At 33.7% G+C, this 20,391-nt stretch overlaps 1 protein-coding gene across 3 annotated transcripts in view; it reads right to left on the minus strand.

The window, feature by feature from the left end:
• Positions 1 to 20,391, minus strand: part of KIDINS220 (kinase D interacting substrate 220) — a 174,665-nt gene that overhangs the window by 39,453 nt on the left and 114,821 nt on the right. For 2 of the 3 annotated variants that reach the window (XM_027840310.1, XM_027840309.1), the window contains exons 23-25: positions 12,285 to 12,463; positions 4,243 to 4,457; positions 1,548 to 1,661 (exon numbers count right to left, since the gene is read on the minus strand). In XM_027840310.1, the coding sequence (XP_027696111.1) occupies positions 1,548 to 1,661; positions 4,243 to 4,457; positions 12,285 to 12,463 (508 nt within the window). The remainder of the gene's footprint in view (positions 1 to 1,547; positions 1,662 to 4,242; positions 4,458 to 12,284; positions 12,464 to 20,391) is intronic. The other variant, XM_027840312.1, reaches the window with a different exon arrangement.

Below are 20,391 nucleotides of genomic sequence, written 5' to 3' on the forward strand. Positions count from 1 at the left end.
AAAAAAGACTATTAGTTCTTTTATGATAACATATCCTTGTACTTCTAGCAGCAAATTTATTTTACTATATATAGTCTGTGGGTTACTGTAGAAAAGAAAGAAATATGGCATTTATGATATGAGTACAAATTGCAGACACAGGTTTAAGTAGGAGTTACTGAATATGATTCCAATTTCAACACTGTAGTTCTTGAATGACTATTCCGGGTATTTAAAAGCAAAATTATTCTGTCTATATAGCACTAACTACAACAACATTATGGTAGTGATAAAGACTAGAGTAAAATGATAAATTACACTTTAGTTATAAAAGATTTAGTGCTAAAGAATTAGGAATGTACAAGAGCTCTTACAAATCAGTGATGAACTACTGATAAAAACTGCAAAAATAAATAATAATGAAAATAAATAATAAAACTGGAAAAATACATTTTATGGTAATTCAAGAAGAGGTAAGATAGGGGAAAGAAAGGACTTACAGGGTAAATAAACATACTAGCTTTTAAATTTATTAAAAAAAAACTAAACTTATTAGTGTTTAGCTATGCTATGCTAGTTGCCCATCACAACACAAATGCAGTGTTAGTGAATTGCTAAAATTACAATTAATATAAGATCATTACTGTTGAAAAGCAATGAGATGCTAGAGTTCCACACCACATGACTACTCAGTTATTACCATTGAGGAGTCTGTGGGTGAAGAAAGCCCCTCAGCAGCATCCTCCTTGATAACTTCCTAACAACACAACAAAACAATACAATATGGGTAAATCAATTAAGGCTTGAACCAAAATATGACAATGAATGAAAATGATGTTCAAGAGTATCATAATGTTAAGTAAACATTTTATAGATGTAATTAAGTTTTTTAAAAAAAATTTCAATAACTTTTTCTGGTAGTAACATTATTTTAGAATTAAAAAGGTAAGTTAATTAACTTTTCTGAGTTCTAAATCTTCTTTTCAGAAAAAATTTATTTAAGGGGGAAGTGTGTTTTTCTCTTTAAACAGATACATAAAGGTAGTTTATTTTCTCTTTTGAAATTATTTAAATTTGAATAAAACATAGTTATCACAAAGGACTGGAAATAAAGGATATTTAAATACAAAATGTATTTTGTTTTCTTATAATATTTTTTTAAAATAATTTTAACTAACTTGTTTAATAAAATGCTTTAGGATGGCCTTTCAATACCTCTCATTTATATAATATAGTAAGTATTTTTAGATATTTCATGTTCAAGTCCACTGAAAATTAAATGAGAATTTATAGATGGCAACTTTCATTAAAAATTACAGGAAAACTATTATAAAACAGAAGATTATGACTGCAAACAAGTTAATATTTACTAACACTGAAAGTAATTTTCCGTCTATATAGTTACTAATTAAACATAAACAAAATACATTTTGCATTAGCAATAGCTTAGTAATTCTTAGAGATAAATAATTTATATTATTTGTACTGAAAGGAAATTAGCAGACTTATTTTTTAAGGTCATCTATATGTATCTAGATCAAAATTTTCATTACCCTTCACATACTTACTAGGCCACTGTTCTGATCTCTGGAAAAACTCGTTTTTATAGATGGACGTGAGATGAGATGTTGGAAACTGCCAGGGTAATACCTTGGCGGGTTAACATATGGGACAAAGAATGGCTATGGAAAGAAACATGTAACAAAAAAGGGGGATAAACAATTACAGAAATCAAATTATATTATGATCAAAAGAAACTTAATCCAACAAAATGCAATTCCTCTTTTTAAAGCCTAATGTGTAAACTAAAAAGAACCCCAAAAAACTTTATTTTGCACAGATAATATTATATTAAAAACAAATTCAGGAAAGTGGAATTATTTACATTTTTGCTTTGTTCTATCAACACAAAAGATATTATATATTTTTAAAAAACTAAAGTTTGGCTCCTTTTTGCTTCCAGTAAACAAAATACACAGTATAACCAATTCACAATTAAGCAGTCATTCTATATAAAGAATGCTATCAGAAGGATCTAACTTAGATATCATCCAAGGTAATTTAGCTATTCTAATATGCTAAAAAAGACCCCAGCTATGTTAAACCCTCTGGCAGTGACCTGAAGGGCAGCATTATATTGAGACTTAGGAGTAATTTTTAATAAGCAAGTATGTTACTGCAAGAGTGAAATACAGTGCTCAGCTAAAATTTTATGACAATATTATAACTGGATAAACTGAAATTTTGTTTTAAAATTTTACCCTACCTATGGTAGATATACATTAAAATTCATAAGTCTTAATTCTATTAAGTTTCTGAAACCTGTCTAGTTTTTTTAGTCCCGAGAATACTATTCTGCTTTCACTATCAAGGATAAAACAGACTATTCCTCAGAAAAATGGGTCAAAAACACTATAATCTTGAGAAAATAGCAATCACTGTTAGTGACTACTCAGCCTAATTATCTATATTACTTTTCTCTCACTTATCTCACTTTTAAAAGATGTTTCTGAATCTCAGACTTTCAACTAGTATCTAAATATCAATTGACACAATCTGTGCTAAAGTATGAATTTTGACCGGTAGGTGATTTTACATAAAATCTACAGGAATAAAATTTCCACTAGACTAAAACAGTGTAGAACATGACCTCTGGTTGCCAAATTGCTGCTTCTACAGATAAATTTTATGATGAAAGTTGTTGCATTAAAATTTCACTTATGAAATTTATTTCTGTTCTCGTAACAAAGGTAGAATAATCACGGCAGCTGACATAAGATGTCTGTGGCCAATGACCTTACTAATTACATATTCAATTTTATTTGAGTTTCCTTTTTTAAATTAATATTTTTAAAATCCTCATAAACTGTGCATTCTTTACATCAAACAGCCCTTGCATAGCATCCTAAATGTAATGTATTCTGGCAGGTTGATTTTTCCTATCAGCAATGGCCCTAGGTAGTCGTAGTGGAACCCAAACTCAGCATGGAGGTTGTTGAAGATAAATTGCTGCCATGGAACCACAAAGCACAAATCTAAGTTTTACCAAATTTGCCTCGATGCAAGAACTATGTTTAGGATGACTAATCAACAAAAGATGGTTCTTTCCTCTTCAATTTGGTTGTGTAAGATCAATCCTGTTTGAATTTATTTAAGCTGGTTTCCATTTCCCCAGTCACAAATTCCCTAGTGCGTCCAAAGTCATGGTTCATGAGTGCAAACTTCTAGAAAGTAAAAGTAGTTTTTACACATTTATTATGAATTAGCAGCTCTATATTACTGACAATCATAACATATAGATTATACTGTTTATATTCAAGCACAAATCCCTATAAATTTACATTTGTAAGAAAAAATTCATGCTTCTCAAATTTTACTTTACATTCATAAATATGTAAAATGTCATATTTAACTATAAAAATCAACACTAAAAATTCTGAGTTCTGAATTTCAGTAGTTTTCTATTTTTACTAACTTTATTTTCTGAGGTACAAAAAAAATACCAAAAACAAAAAATTGACCAAAGTTTATGAAAGATCCAAATAAGCAGGATGGCGAAGAGAATGAGCATTTATAGATTACCTAGAGTGTACCAGGCACTATGCTAATCTTTTTTTTTTGTTCTTGTTGCAAATATTAACTCAACTCATCCACAACAACCCTGGTATGTAGGTACTGTTATTATCCCCATTTTACAGATAAGGAAACTGAAATAAACAAAGCTAAGTGACTTGCTCAGGGTTACACAACCGATAAGTGTCTGAAGCCACATTTGAATTCAGGTCTTCCTGATTCCAGGCCTGAGTTCTACCCACAGCTACGCTGCCACCTAGCTATCTCAAATGTCAATTTAAAACATTAAACAAGACAAGTGAAATATGCATAAACAAAAACTCAGGATGATCTTCAAGTTAAATCATGTTTCTATTTATATCAGTGTGTATATGTTATAGAAGATGTATGCATATTAGAACAAGTTCCGATTGCCTGATTATACACACTATGTCAAAATTATTTCCCTATGAAATTTAAAAGTACATCTTATATTTCGATTATACTTAGAACTCATTCTAATTTAATTTCTCTCTTCTCTCTTGAATATTTACCTCAATAGTCAACTATTTTAAATACAATCTTTATAGTTTCCTTTATATTTTAAGAACAAAATACAATTTAAAAAAAAAAGGAAACCACGAACTACTTAATTATGGCATCACACTGAAAGCCAATTCTTGAAATGACAAGGCAGTAGCATTGACTTACCCGGTTATAGAAGGGATGCTGAGGTCCTGTCAGGCCACTGTAAGAGCTGCTAGGAGGTTGTGGTGATATCATATTACCAGGAAACGGTCCATTAAAGGAAGTTGAAGAACTCAGAGTTGCAGGCAGACTAAACGGAGACGGGGCTCGATGATTCACATCTAGCTGCATAGTGGAATACTGAAGTCCTCCAATCTGTTCTCTTGCAGCACGAACATCTAAAATATTGAATTATTCACAGACATTGAAAAGAAAGAAAAATATAATTTAAATCTCTATTATTTTTTGTAGTTCATATCACATTCAAGTAGGATAAATGATTTTGACTTGCTCAGATCAAAGAAATCTGAAATTAAAGAACTGCTGATTTATACAAAGTAAGTATTAATATAATTAAGGCGAGTTGATAGACCTCTAGAAACGAGGTGCTAAAGAAAGGGCAGTACTAATTCAGATGATTAAAACTCAGTTGATCAATGAGAAAATTAGAGGATCAATTTCAAAATAGCCTTTTGTTTCTTTGTTGAAAAAAAACCATTTTAGAAATACAAAATCACTAGGTCTAGTTAGCAAAGTAAGATATTGTTGCTAGTCTCAGTTTTTTAAAGGTAACAGGCCATTTCCAAATGGCAACAAAATTTAAAATATTGCCATAATTTCCATTTTGTTAAACAAACTGAAGATAATATGCTATGTCAAAACACCTACAGTACTTTAGCACCATTAGTAGGGAAATAATCAATGTGGCTTTAAATCCTATTTTGTTCATAGTCCGTGTTCTCCAAGGGAATCTGAAAATGTCCAATGTCTAATGCTAGTTTAACTTCAATTGTACACATTGCTGTGGAAATTGAGTATGTTAAAAGGAAAGGCTTATTAGAGTTAATAGTCAGTTATCACTAACATAACACCTGACAGAAAAACTTTTTCCACCTAAAACCTAACATAAGGTATAGAGATGGATGCAGGCTGTCAATAAAGTCTGCTATTATTTGATAACTCCTTCTATTCCCATGAAACACTATTAAAAAATTTTGTTGTTGTTCAGTCATTCGTATCCAACTTTTTACCACCTCATTTGGTCTTTTCACCACCTCATTTGGTCTTTTCTTGGCAGATTTACTAGAATAGTTAGTTATTTTCTTCTCCTGCTCATTTTACAGATAAGAAACAGGTAAACAGGGTTAAGTGACTTGTCCAGGTTCACATAGCTCATATAGCTAGAGAGTGTCTGAGGCCAAATTTGAATGCATGAAGATGAATCTTCCTAATTCCAAGCTCAGTGTTCTATCCACTGGGCCACCTAGTTATCACATTAAAAATAATTTAAAAAACACAGTGGCACAAAATTAAGGCAGCAACATAAAGTTTGAGTCTCTAGGAGCAAAGGTGCTAGTACTAAAGCACAATATACTTTATGTTAAGTCACTTTGATTTCCAAATCTCTGTCTTGATATTCTGCCAGTAGCTAAGTTTGGAAACAGCTTCTAAAGCCATAAGCATAATGAAACCCAAAGTTACAGAGAATTCACACAAAATGGGATCACTCTTACTTTATGACATATCATTAGCATCATCTCTACTAAGTGAATTGCACTTTGAGATATTAAAAAAAATAAGATTTGTAAGCTAGCTGTTGCCTTGGAACTTATTTCAGTTTAGGAGTGACATGTACATGTAAAAATAACTATAATACGATAATGTTAAGTATCAAATGAGAAATACAGAATAATGGTACAGGAAATCAAAGTGCCTTCTCTTGAGCAGGTCAGTCAACCTACTACTCCACTCCCTCAACTAGCTAGTCTGGTTTAAAAAAAAAAAGATAACATTATTAACTTGTCAGAAATAAGAACGTTGGAAAGGTTTCCCTCACCAAAATTCTCTAAGCCGTCCAAAACAGAATAACCCACCTACTTAGCATAAATGGAGAACACATCTTCTCCTTCTCATTAGTGTTCTGTTTCATCTCTTTAACAGGCAGTGCTGTTTAAGGTCTCTGGCCTTACACCATGTTCTTTTATTTTCATATATTACTCTAGCCTTGATGATAATTAATAGAGTATAAGTACTTGCCAATATGACCTTTTCACCATTTTGATGTCATGATTTTCATGACTGTATTCATCAATTAGCTCTCAAGACAGACAACTTTTATTCCACAGTTAGAGAATAAATTCTTGAACTGAACGTCAATGGAAGCTATTAGTTTCAGAGAATGATAGAGAAGAACGTAAAGTAAATAATGCTGCCCTGTCAAGATCTTTATAGTTCTGGTTCGTGAATCTATTATCCAGTATATTAGCTATCCCTTCTTATTTTGGGCCACTTGAACATAACCGGAGCTTACTTGATACTTCTTGACTAACAGACCTAGAAGTCTGGTTTGCTCACAGTAACAAAGGGAAAATGTGAATTTAGGCTGGCGAGGCAGACTCTGTCTCCTCTCTCCACCAAAATATACACTCTACAAGAGCTATTAGGGACAGGAGTATCTGCTGCTCCCCAGAAAACATTCTTGTTGGAATAGCAGGACAGAATGAAAATAAACATTACATGATAAATCACTTGAAACCTTTAATTATTATAAAACATTTAGAATGTCACATTTCTGCCAAACATAGGAAAGAGGGCTCAATTTGGACTTCCTAATGCCTAGGGAACTTCAGGAAATTTAAAATACAACTTTCCAAGGGACATGTCACATTTTTCCTATTTACTTATCCCTGATAATGCTCTATAAACCTTAAGGTTCTAGACACAAAGTTTTTCCTATTAATCTTACACTGATACTCAGTAATTACATTTATTTCCTGACCAGAAAAAGAAAAATAAAATTTCTCAACTTAAGAATTTAGAATTTAAATTAAAACCTTTGCAGTTAACTCTATTAAAATAAATCTTGATAATATTTTGTATTTTATAGTCGTTAAAGCCTTTCAAATTCCCTTTACACTGATGACTCCTTTCAACCGTTACCAAATCTTCCTTTCCCTTAAATGGCTAAAGATTTTCTCACTACTTTCTTGTTTCTGTTGAAATTCGGATAAAAGAACTACTTGGGGAGTGAGGCCCAAGGGAAGAGAAAACAATTGAGGCAGAAAACTACCTGGTTCAGTTGGTTCAGGAAGCCTACACAGGACTGAGAAGATAAATAATGTCTCCATTTTAGAACTGGATAAAGGATGGTACCTACAAACTATACATCAACAAATCTGACTGCAATTCCTGGTAAAAATTGCAGCCTGCAGTCAGGAAGACCTGAGTTCAAATCTAGCCTCATACACTTACTAGCTGTGTGATTCTAGTCATGTAACTTAACCCCTTTTTGCTTTGCTCATCTGTAAAATGAGGGTAATAATAGCATTTACCTCACAGGATTGTTGTGAGGATCAAATGAGATAGTAATTGTAAAGTGTTCATCACAGTGCCTGGCACATAGTAAGCATTACATGTTAGCGATTGTTATTATTATCATTATTATTACTGTTGCTGTTAAAATTGTGGAATGCATTATTAAAGCTATAGTTAGCAAACATATAAAAAGGGGAATGGTGATGACAAAGAGGTAGCATGGCTGCATAAAAATAGGCCATGTGAGGCTAACTTTATTTACATTTTGATATAAAACAGATAAGGAATGTTGTATATAAGAAAATTCCTCAACCAATGCAGATCAACACCTATTCTGCAATTGTAGTATTAGTTCTGACTGTCACATTTTGGGAAGTTCAGTGACTTGCCCACCCACCATCACATAACCAGTTTGTATCAGAAGTGGAATTTGAATACAAGTTCCCTTTCTATTCATTAAATCAAAATGTTTCACACATTTAACAGGGGTAAATGTCTTCCATTTGGATTCAAACATTTTTTTTTTTTACAACATAAGGCAAGCAAAGTAAGACAGCCGCTTTTATGACAAAGACCTGGAGATATTTGTGAATACCTAATGGTAAATAAAAAGGCATAAAAATTTACTGAAGAAAAGAACTCCTTAAAAAACAGAATAGGCTAAATGGAAAAGGAAGTGCAAAAATTCACCAAAGAAAAGGACTTCTTAAAAAGTAAAACTGACAAAATGGAAAACAAGATACAAAAGCTCACTGCAGAAAATAATTCCTTAAAAATTAGAATAGGGCAAGAGGAAGCTAATGATGCCATGAGACATTAAGAAACAATAAAGGAAAGGTAAAAGTGAAAAAATAGAAGAAAATGTGAAATATCTCACTGGAAAAACAGCTGACCTGGAAAATAGATTAAAGAGAAATAATTTAAGAATTATAAGACTACCTGAAAACCATGATCAGTAACCAAAAAAAAAAAATAGCCTAGACATCATCTTTCAAGAAAATATAAAGAAAACTGCCAAAGAATTCACTGATCACCTCCTGAAAGAAATCTCCAAATGAAAACTCCAAGGAACATTATATCCAAGTTCTCCCAGGTCAAGAAGAAAATATTCCAAGCAGCCAGAAAGTATCCATTCAAACACCATGGAACCACAGTAAGGATCACGCAAGATTTAGCAGCTTCTACATTAAAGGATCAGAGGGCTTGGGATATGATATTCCAGAAAGGAAGGAAGCTAGGATTACAATAACCTACCCAGAAAAATTGATTATAATCCTTCAGGGGGGAAAATAAACATTTGAGGAAACAGAGGACTTTAAAGCATTCCTGATGAAAACATCAGAGCTGAATACAGTTATCCCTTCCACATAGTAACTTTTCCCATCGCAGTTTTGATATACTACAGGTTGGCATGAGAAATTAAATGGGAATTTTGGAGGAAGTATTGCAGAAGCTACAGATGACACACAAAAGTTCGGAAGCTCAGAAATGCATAAACTATATGTATAGTATTATCTAATATCAATATATTTTATCTTTTAATACCATAATAATTCAGATTCCTTCTCTGGTATGAAGAGAGAGACAAAAAATTTTACACAGATTTTCCAGACTGTGGGGCACCATGTCCCTAATCCCCATGAAGTGGAAGGGATAACTGTAAAAAACTTGACATGCAAACACAAAACTCAAGAGAAGCATAAAAAAGGTAAACATGAAGGAGTAATCATAAAGGACTCAATAAAGTTAAACTGTTTACCTTCTTACATGGGAAGATAAATCATATAACTCCTAAGAACTTTATTATTATTAAGAGAGTCAGAAGGCATCTACATAGACAGAGGGCAAAAGTATGAGCTGATTTTGTTGATGATCTACAAAAAAAATGAAGTGGTGAGAAAGAGGGATGCACTAGGAGAAGGAGGTTGGGAGAGGTAGAATGGGAAAATTTTTCTCACATAAAAGCATAAGGAAGAATTTTTATAGTAGAGGGGAAAAGAGGGATGGGTGTATAATGCTTGAACTTCACTCTCATCAGAATTAGTTCAAAGAGGGAAGAATATACACACACATTCAGTTGGTTATAGAAATCTATCTTACCCAACTGGGAAATAGGAGAGGAAGGGGATAAGATATATTGGGGAGAGGAGAAAACGGAGAGTGAGGCAAGAGAATGATAAAAAGGAAGGCAGATAAAAAAGAAGCAAAAAGAGATTTCTGAAGAGGAACAGGATAAAAAAAGAGACAGAGAGAAGGATAAACAGAAAAAAATAGAATGGAGGAAAATACACAGTAATCATAACTGTGACTGTGAATGGGATAAGCTCACCCATAGAACGGAAGCCAATAGCAAAATGGATTAGAAACCAGAATCTAACAATATGTTATTTATGAGACACATCTGAAACAGAAAGACAAATTCAGAGTTAAAATTAAGGGCTGGAGAAGAATCTATCACATTTCAACTGAAGTAAAAAAAAAAGGCAGGGGTAGCAATCATGATATCAGAAAAGGAAAAGGAAAAAGAAATCTAATTAAAAGAAATAATCAGGGAAACTATTTTGCTAAAAGGTACCATAAACAATGAAGTAATATCAAAATATTTAAAGCAAGTTTCTCTAATAAAAGCCTCATTTCCCAAATATATAAAGAACTGAGTCAAATTTATAAAAATAAGAGCCATTCTCCAATTGATAAATGGTCAAAGGATATGTACAGGCAGTTTTCAGAAGAAATCAAAGTTATTTATAGTCATACAAAAAATGCTCTAAGTCACTACTGATCAGAGAAAGGCAAATTAAAACAGTTATCACGTAACCTCTTACATTTGTTAGAAATGACAAATGTTAGAGGGAATGAGGGAAAACAGACACACTAATAAACTGCTGGCAAAGGTATAAACTGGTCTAATCAGTCTAGAGAACAATTTGGAACTATGCCCAAAGAGCTATAAAACTATTCATACCCTTTGACCCAATAATACCCCTATTAAGTCTATATCCCAAAGAGATCAAAGGAAAAGGAACTACATGTACAAAAATATTTATAGCAGCTCTTTTTGTGGTGGCAAAGATTTGGAAATTAAGGGGATGCTCATTAATTGGAGAATGGCTGAATATGTGGCATATGACTGTGATTGTGTACTATTGTGCTATAAGAAATGACAAAGGGAGTAATTTCAGAAAAAAATATAGCAAGACTTACACGAACTAATGGAAAGTAAAGTGAGAGGAACTGGGACACCATTGTGTACAGTAACAGCAATGTTGTAATGTTGATCAACTGTGAAAGACTTAGCTACACTACAGTGATCCAAGAAATTCTAAAGGACTCATGATGAAAAAAATACTAACCACCTCCAAAGAAAGTACTAAGGAACTCAGTGAAAACTAAAGTATAATTTTCTCACTTTCTTAAATAATAAATTCATCAAAGTACATTAGAAAGAAGAATAAGAATCAGATTAGATTAAGCTGCTATTGTTAATAGTTAGGGATTAATGTTAAAGATAACCAAATTCTATTTGTTTTAAAAGTGTAAGTATACTTGTTCTTTAAGAAATCTAATGTTTAATACTATTATTTTGAAGGATAATTGATTTATATCTGAAATGAATCTCAGAGACTATCAAGTACAACCTCCTCAATGTTATATATTCGGAGCCTGAGGCTAAAGAGGCTAAATCCAGGATGACACAGCTAGTAAGTGTCTGAGGTGGGATTTGAATACAGGTCTTCCTGACTTTAAGCCCAGTGCTATTTAAGTGAAGTTATCTTAATAGTTTCCTGTCTTTCATTTAAAAATTCACAATTCCCTTGAAAGAAGATAGAGAGATGGATAGAGAGAAAGAAATCTTATAGGAAAAAATAATTTGGTAATAATAGCTAAGATTTATATAGTACTTCAAGATTTGCAAAGTGCTTTATATATTGTCTCATTTGATGCTTACAACAATTCTATGAAAAATCTATTAAAAAGACAACTAAGTGACCTAGAGGATACAAAACTAAACCTGGAGTCTGGAAGAGCTGAATTGAAATCCAGCTTCAGAGAGGCCCTCCCCATGTAATTATGGGCAAGTCACTTAACCTCTTTCTTCTTCATCTTCCTCATTCAAAGGCAAAATGAGGATAATAATAGCACATTTTGTAAAACACTTGGCAAATCTTACAGTGCTATAGCTAGTTCTTATTTTAGCTATTATAACTCCTTAATTCTCCCATAAGATAAGGTATTAATTACCTACAATACATCTTAGAATTTATCCTTACAATATATCCTTAAAAGGCAGATCAAAAACAGATACAGCATTATCAGAGTCATCTATAAAATACATAAATTTATTACTGGAAAGAATCTTAGAAAACTAGTACAACCTCTTGATTCTAGATAGGAACTCAAGTCAGTGGAATGAACTGACATACCAAAGATCAGAGAGATAGTTACTAGCAGAGTCAGGACCAGAATTCATCATGCTGTCTCTCAGACCAAAAAGATAGAGTGTTATGTGGAACTGCTGGTAAGTCAGTGTAGCTGGATCACAAAATGCACAGAAAGCAGTAAATCATGCTGCCACCCACTGTCCCAGGAGAAATTTAATAAACTGAGTAAGAAATAGTGAAGCTTTGAGAGCCTCAAGTATCATGAGAACTTTACACACTTGAAAAAAAAATCTAATCACTATTACCCACCTGCAATAATTTCTCGAAGTTTGGGATCCAGGTTTACAGTACATGGCAAAAAGGTTTTTACATCTCGAGCCACAAGAACTGGTGTTCGTGAAGACAAAAACACTTCAAAGTTCCTTATGTCACCATCAATTTCAAGTAATGGCTCAACATCTTTAGTTGTTGGGATATTCTTTGATATTCTTTGAAAAAAAAAAGAAATGAAGATATCAATGTAAAATAGTCAATATTATCACTGAATAAGCAGATTCTGCTAAAAGGTTTAACAAAAAGATGTTGTTTCTCTTAAAAACTAAGTAATAGCAGCAGTCATCAAAACCTGTTGGTATTGGTTACAAAAATACATAAATGAAACAGACTAGATAAAATACAATCAGAAATAACATAATTAAATTACTCAATTTTTGATAAACCATATACGTAAGTTATTTGGGAAAAAACCTCCCCATTTGATAAGAACTGCTGGAAAAACTGGAAAGAAGTCTAGAAAAAATAGGTTCAGACCAATGTTTTATACTATATTACACAATAAACTGAAAATGGATATGTAACGTTAATATTAAAGATCAGCTTATAAGGGAAGTAGAACATATATCTTTCATAATTATGACTGGATATATTCTTAACCAAACAAAGGATAGAGGCAATTAAAAAATATAAAAGACATAATTCTGATTACATGACATTCAAAGGCTTCTTACATCTAGGACAAGAAGGAAAGAAGTAAAATGGGAAAATTCATTTGCCACAAATTTATCAGATAAAAGTTTATCATATATTTATGTATGTATACATATATGTGTACGTATATGTATATATGCATTTTTATATATGAAAAACTAAAATGTAACACCAAAAACTATTCTCTGATACATAAATGGCTGGATGATAGGAACAAGCAGTTCTTAAAAGAATTGCAAACTATTAACATCTGAAAGACTGCTTCAAATCACTAAAAACTAAAAAAAAATGCAATTCAAAATAACCCAGAGGTTTCACCTTACCCCTAGAAAACTGGCAAAGATGGTAATAAACAGAAAACAGTCAAGACTGGAAGGGGTAAGACAGACACACTAATACACTATTGGAGATATAAAAAGATCCAAGCATTCTGAAAAGCAATATAGAATTATGTGAATAAAGAGGCTAAAATATCCATACCATTTGATGGAAATTCTACAGAGGGAAGGCAATAAGCATTTACATAGTGCCTATTATGTGTCAGGTCCCGTGCTTTTAACAAATATTATCACATTTGATCCTCACAACAACCCTGAGAGATAGATGTTATTATTATTTTCATTTTACAAATGTAGAAGCTGAGGCAAACAGAGGTTAATTGACTTGCCCAGGGTCCCACAGCTAGTATGTGTCTGAAGCCAAATTTGAACTAAGGTCTTTTCTTCCTGACTCCAGGTCCAGCACTCAATCTACTGTGCTATCAACTGCCTCTGCTATATACCCCAAATCCAACACTGATAAAAAGGAAGTGTCAAATAAAAACAAAACATTTATGGCAGCACTTTTTGGGATAGAAAAGAACTAGAAACAAAGTAAATGCCTATCAACTGAGTCATGGGTAAACAAAACTGTTGTACATGAAGGTAATGGAATATTCTGTGCTGTAAGAAATTATAAATGTGATAAATGTAGAAAAGCATGGAAAGACTTATAATCAACAAATGCAAAGTAAAGTAAACAGAGCCAAACAATAAGCCTGATACCAACAAGGTAAATAAAAAGAAACATCACCATAAAGTAACTGAAAACTATTACAAAATTACAAAGAACAAAGATAGCCCCAAAGAAGAGATATGAGAAAACACCTCCCCTCCCCTTATTGCTTTTGAAGAGGTAGAGGGATCCAGGGGATAAAATAACAAAAAGATTATCATATTTTTTGATGTATTGATCAATCTTAGTGATTTTTTTTCTCCTCTTGTTCCTTTTCTTTTTTTATAAGTTCTTTAAAAAAAAAAGGAGATGGATCTCTGAACAAGAGAGGGATACATATACAGAAAGAAATGTAGGCATTGAAAAAACAAAGGTTATTAATAAAAATTTAATTTGAAAAATGTGACAAATATCTTTTTGGAAAAATACAACAAAGCAAAACGGTTAAAAATTGTATTTTAACAGAAAGCATTACAATTAAAACTGAAGATTAAGGAAAGTATATTAGGTAACAGTTTAAAACTCATTTCATGAAAGAAATTATTAGACCAGTACATCAACAGTTTTCAACTACAGTGTCTGAACTAGTTTTAGCTCTATTTTTCTGAAAAGACCAACAAATTTACCCTTCTCTTCATCTGACATCACTAAGATACCTTCTGCTACTATCTCCTTCTTTCACCCCTGTCTCATATGAAGAAATTGGCCCTCCTCCTTGCCAAGGCAAATCCCTTTACATGTCGAAGTGATCCTGTTCCATCCCATCTTCTCCAGCACATTGCTCTATTATCTCCTTTCTTTCACTCATCTTTAATCTATTCCTTTCTACTGGCTGCTTCCCTACTGGCTGTAACATTCCCATGACTCATTAATCCTCAAAAAACCCTCAACTGAGTCAACCATCTTCACAAGTCCTGTCATTTCTATCATCCTATAGCTCTCTCCTCCCTCTTCTCTTCTGGTGGAACTCCTGGAGAAGGACATCTATAAAGATACCTCCATTTCCTTTCCTCTCACTCTCTTAACTCTTCATAGTCTGGATACCTTATCACTGAGGTAAAGCTGCTCTCCTCAAAGTTACCAATGTTCTCATAATTGTCAAATCTAATGGTCTTTTCTCAGTCCTCATCCTTACCGACCTCTGTAGCCCTTGACACCATGAATTACTTCCTCCTTGATACTCCCTTCTCTCTAGTGTTTTTGGGACACTACTATCTCCTGGTTCTCCTCTTACCTATGTGACCACTCCTTCTCAGTCTCCTTTGCTCCATCTTCATCAGGTAACACTTTGATAACCATGTGTCACACAGAGCCATAGAGCTCTGCCCTGGGCATTCTTCTCTTCTTATCTTATGAATCTGCATGACTTCAATTACCATTTCTATACAAATGATTTTCAGATTCATTTGTCCAGTCCTAACCTCTCTCATGACCTCCAGTCTTATATCTCCAACTGCCATTTACACATCTTGAATTGGATGTCCCATAGACATATTAAACTCACATCCAAAACTGAAGTCACTATCTTTCCCCTATACCTTACCTTCTTGTTACTTTCCCTATTACTATTAAAGGTACCACCATCCTTCCAATCACTCAGGCATACAACCCAGGTGTCATTCTCAGTTTCTTTACCTGTAGCCAGAGGCCAAGTCCTTTTGTTTCTGTCTTATCTCATACTTCTCTCTCTCTCATACATCTCTCATATATGCCACCTTCTCTCCTCTGACACAACCACCAGTCTAGTACAAGTATTCATCATCTCAAACGTGGACTATTGCAATAACCTGCTGGTTGGTCTCCCTACCTCAGGTCTCTCTCCATTGAATTACATCCTCCACTCAGTTGTCAAAATGAACTTCCTAAAGCACAGGTCTGACTAGGTCACCTCTCTACTTCATAAATTCAGGTGCTCCTTTATATCTCCAGATTCAAACACAAAATTCTTTGGCTTTTAAACCACTCATAACCTAGCCCCTTCTTGTCTTTCCTGTATTCTTACACTGTACACCCCATCCCTCACCCCTACCAACATACTCTATAATTCAGTGACACTTGGCCTCCGTGTTGTTCCTCACACAGAACACTCCCATCTCTCAATTCAGAGTATTTAGTAGCTGTCCCTTTCCCACACCTGGAACTCACTCCCTACTCATCTCTACCTCCTACCTTCTTTGGCTTCCTTGAAATATGTCTTACTGTTTGCAACAAGTTTTTCCTAGTCCTTCTTAATCTTATCCTCTAAATATCTTTTCTGGACATAGTTGTTTGTTGCTGTCTCCTCCCTTAGACTGCGAGCTCCCTGAAAGCAGGGGCTGTTTGCTATTTGTCACTTTTTGCATCTCTAGCACTAAATACACAGTCCCTGGAACTTAATAAGTGCTTCATAAATGACAGTTGATTAATAAAGGTTTTTATGATTTATTTGTGGATAACACTAATTATAATTCATAATTATTAATTCACATAAAATTTTAGGAAATAAAATGTGAGAAACTTGCTGAGAGGATTCAACTTTTAGCTCTCAAAATTTCTTCCACAAAAATAGACAGAACATTGCCTCAGAGGGAACATAAAGCAGAGGAAATAAACACAAGTTGGGGTAAAGCAGTTGTCCCCCTAAGACAACTTAAGAAGACCCCAAGAAAGACTCAACCTCCAGGGGAGAAGTTTCAGCCTGAATGAAGCACACTGCAGAATCAACAAACAACAAGTCCTGAGGGCAGCTGGGTTGAGGGGGCAGCCTCAGCCTCAGAAACTTCCTCTGGTGGACACTGTTGGGGTTTGAAGGCTAAGTAGGAGAAATCTGAAGGACCTTTTACTGTTGAGGGATGCCAAGCATAGCTGTGCTGACCAAACAGTCCCTGGCTGCAGCTGCAGGGGAGAAGGAACTAGTACACACCTGAAGAGTGCATTAGCAGAGGGGCAGGGATCCTGCGGGCTGTGTGCACTTGCAAGAAAGCACAGTCTCTGCTTTCAGTCCCAAGGCAGAAAGGACAGCTGTAGTTTGCAGCCCTTAGAAAACACAGGGAGCAAGATCATTTGCAGGACAACGTGGCTGGGGAGTGGAGAAGAAAGCCCAAGGTTGAGCCCTGGGATAGGTCTCACAAAATAACAGTAAGAAGGACCTGAGATTTGGGGCATCATTCTCTATACCTTGAGACTACAGCTAAATTATACTAATAGCTGCTAAATAAATGAATAAAAATGAGTAAGCAAAGGAGAAAGAACCCAACCATAAACAGTTACTATGGGGATAGAGAAGATCTGGGCTCATATTCAGAGGAAGATAATGGAGCTAAAAAAAAAAAAGCCACTCAAATGGTCCCAAGCACAAAAAGAGTTCTTGGAAGAACCTAAAAAGGATTTTTAAAATAAAATAAAAGATATTGAGGAAAGATTAGAAGAAAAAAAAGAGCAATCCAAGAAAATCAAGAAAATTATGAAAGTCAACCAACTTGAAATGAAGAATCAAAAACTTAAGAAAGAAAATAATAAAACTAGAAATGAACATGGGAAAGCTAATGACATTCTAAGACACCAAGAAATACAACAAAATCAAAAGAATGAAAAAATAGAAGATAACATGAAACATCTCATCAAAAAAAACAACTAATCTGGAGAATAGATTGAGGAGAAATATAAAAATAGCTGGACTATCTGAAGCTTATGATAAAAAAAAAGAATCTTGATATGACATTACAAGAAATTACCAAGGAAAACTGCCCTGAAGTTCTGGAACTAGAAGGCAAAGCAGAAACAGAAAAAATCCACTGATCACTACCCGAAAGAGATCCCAGGAGGCAAACTTACAGGAATATCATAACCAAGTTTCGAAGCTCCCAGGTTAAGGAGAAAATATTGGAAGCAACAAGAAAAAAACAAAACAATTTAAATACCATAGAGCTACACTAAGGAGTGCACAAGACCTAGCAGCTACTAAGTTGAAGATCAGTAGGTCTTGGAATACTATATTGTGTAGAGCAAAAGAGCTGGGGTTATGACCAAGGGTAATTTACCCAGCAAAGTTAAGTTTAACAAATTGAAAGACTTTCAGTTACTTCTGACAAAAACAGCAGAACTTAAAGGAAAATTCTACATATAACATCCAGGAGAAACGTAAGCTAAACATTAAAGGCCAATTATAAGGTACTCAATAAGATCAAATTGTTTAGAAGAAAAAAAAGAGCAATCCAAGAAAATCAAGAAAATTATGAAAGTCAACCAACTTGAAATGAAGAATCAAAAACTTAAGAAGGAAAATAATAAAACTAGAAATGAACATGGGAAAGCTAATGACATTCTAAGACACCAAGAAATAATACAACAAAATCAAAAGAATGAAAAAATAGAAGATAACATGTGAAAATACACTCTTATGACTGTCATTACCATTTGAGTAATTTAAAAGAAAGGCTTGGGCTGAGCTGAGTGTGATGGGGTGATTCTAAAAAAATAAAACTGTGTAGGGAGAGATAAAAAGGAGTAATTATCTCGTACAAATGAAGCATAAAAGGAAAAAACTGATACTGAAGAAGACAGTAGTGGGGAAGGTAGGTAGTGCTAGAACCTTACTGTCATTGGGGATTGGGTAAAAGAGGGAACAACATATATGTCTAGAGAGGTATAAAAGTCTTCTAATTTCAGAAAGAAATAAGAGGGCAAGGGGATAGGGTTGGGGGAGAGGATAAGGGAGGGACTCTTGGAAGGGTGGGCAGGTCAAGGAACAGGAGGGCAAGGCAGCAGGTAGAAGTAAAGCAGAAGAGTGAGGAAAGATAGGGTAAATAGGGTGAGAAATACAGTGAGGAAAAATAGGAAGGAGGAAAATACACAACAATATAGTTTAGAATGTGAATGGTATGATTTATCCATAAAATAGAAATGGATAGCAAATTAAAAATTTGAGTTCAATAATATGTTGTGTTCAGGAAACATTAAAAAAAATGAGAGATACACACAAAGATAAAATAAAGGACAGGGACAGAATTTATTATGTAAAAAAAAGCAGTGGTAGTAATCATGATCTCAGACAAAGTTAAAGCTAAACTAGATTTAATCAGAAGAGAAAAATAGGGAAGCTATACTATGTGTCAGCAATATTATTCCATATTGCTTTAGACCACTTAAAATAATCAGATAGAACAAAATACTTGAGGGTATACCTGCCAAAACAGACACAGGAACTATATAAACATAAACATATAACACTTTTTACACAAATAAAGACAGGTCTAAATAACTGAGATAACATTTATTGTTAATGGGTAGGTAAAACCAATAAAGAAATAAATCCAATAAAGAAAAAAATAACAATTTTACCTAACTAATCTATTTATTTAATGCCATCCCAATTAAATTGCCAAAAAAATTATCTACTGACTTAGAAAAAATAATAACAAAGTTCATTTGAAAGAACAAAAGATCAGGAACTTCAAAGAAACCAGGGGGAAAAAGATGTAAAGGAAGTAGACTCAGCTGTACCAGACCTTAAGCTATATTATAAGGTGAGAGTATTGTTGAAGTGTAAAATGGATAATTTTGCTTATTTTAAATTGAAATTTTCTTATATAATAAAAACTATGCAGCCAAGAATAGAAGGAATACAGAAAATTGGGGAAAAACTTTCATGGACAATATGTCAGATATGATGTGACTGGGTTGGAATATTGCTGTGGTGTAAGAAATAATGAGCTGGTTGATTTAGAAAAACATCAAAAGACTTAAGACTTATGAAGGAAGATGCTATCCACCATCAGAGAAACTGATGACAAATGGAAATAAGCATAGTACAGTATTGCATATATCTGTATGAAGGTATACATGTCTATTTATAGATATCTATGTACAGGGCAGAGGAGGGGAGAAGAGAGGGGGGAAAAGTAAAGTAAAAAGTGCACAGCAGAGAACAAAAGAAAACCTACAAGGAATCAAAGATAAGTTTGGCAGCTTTGAAATAATGCAGAGCATTTGTTATATAAGTTTTCTTGAAATGGAAATTTACTGTTTTATACTGAATCCTCTCATGTTCTGCTATGTACATGGCAATGTTATTTTTTTCTTTTCTCATTTTTGTATTTAAGTTCAAAACAAATTTTAAAAATTCACAAAAAAAAGAAAGAAAGAAAACGTGGCAATGTCCTGATAATACTGACAATGACACTCATCTTCTCACTAAGCATTTTTACAGGCTATCCCCCATGCTTAGAATTCATTCCTCATTTCTGTCTCTCATAATCTTTCAAGTTTCAGCTAAAGTCCCACTTTCTGCAGAAAGCCTTCTCCAATCCCTTTTGATGCTGGTGTCTTCATTCACAGATTATCTCGATATTTCCTGTATAAATACATAACTGTTCAAATACTGTCTCCCTCTCCACCCTCCCCCATTAGACTGTGAGTACCTTGAAAGCAGGGACTATTTTTGTCTTTCTTTAAATCC

Source organism: Vombatus ursinus, unplaced genomic scaffold (assembly GCF_900497805.2).
Source record: "Vombatus ursinus unplaced genomic scaffold, bare-nosed wombat genome assembly UNPS02014841.1, whole genome shotgun sequence".
Taxonomy (NCBI): Eukaryota; Metazoa; Chordata; class Mammalia; order Diprotodontia; family Vombatidae; genus Vombatus; species Vombatus ursinus.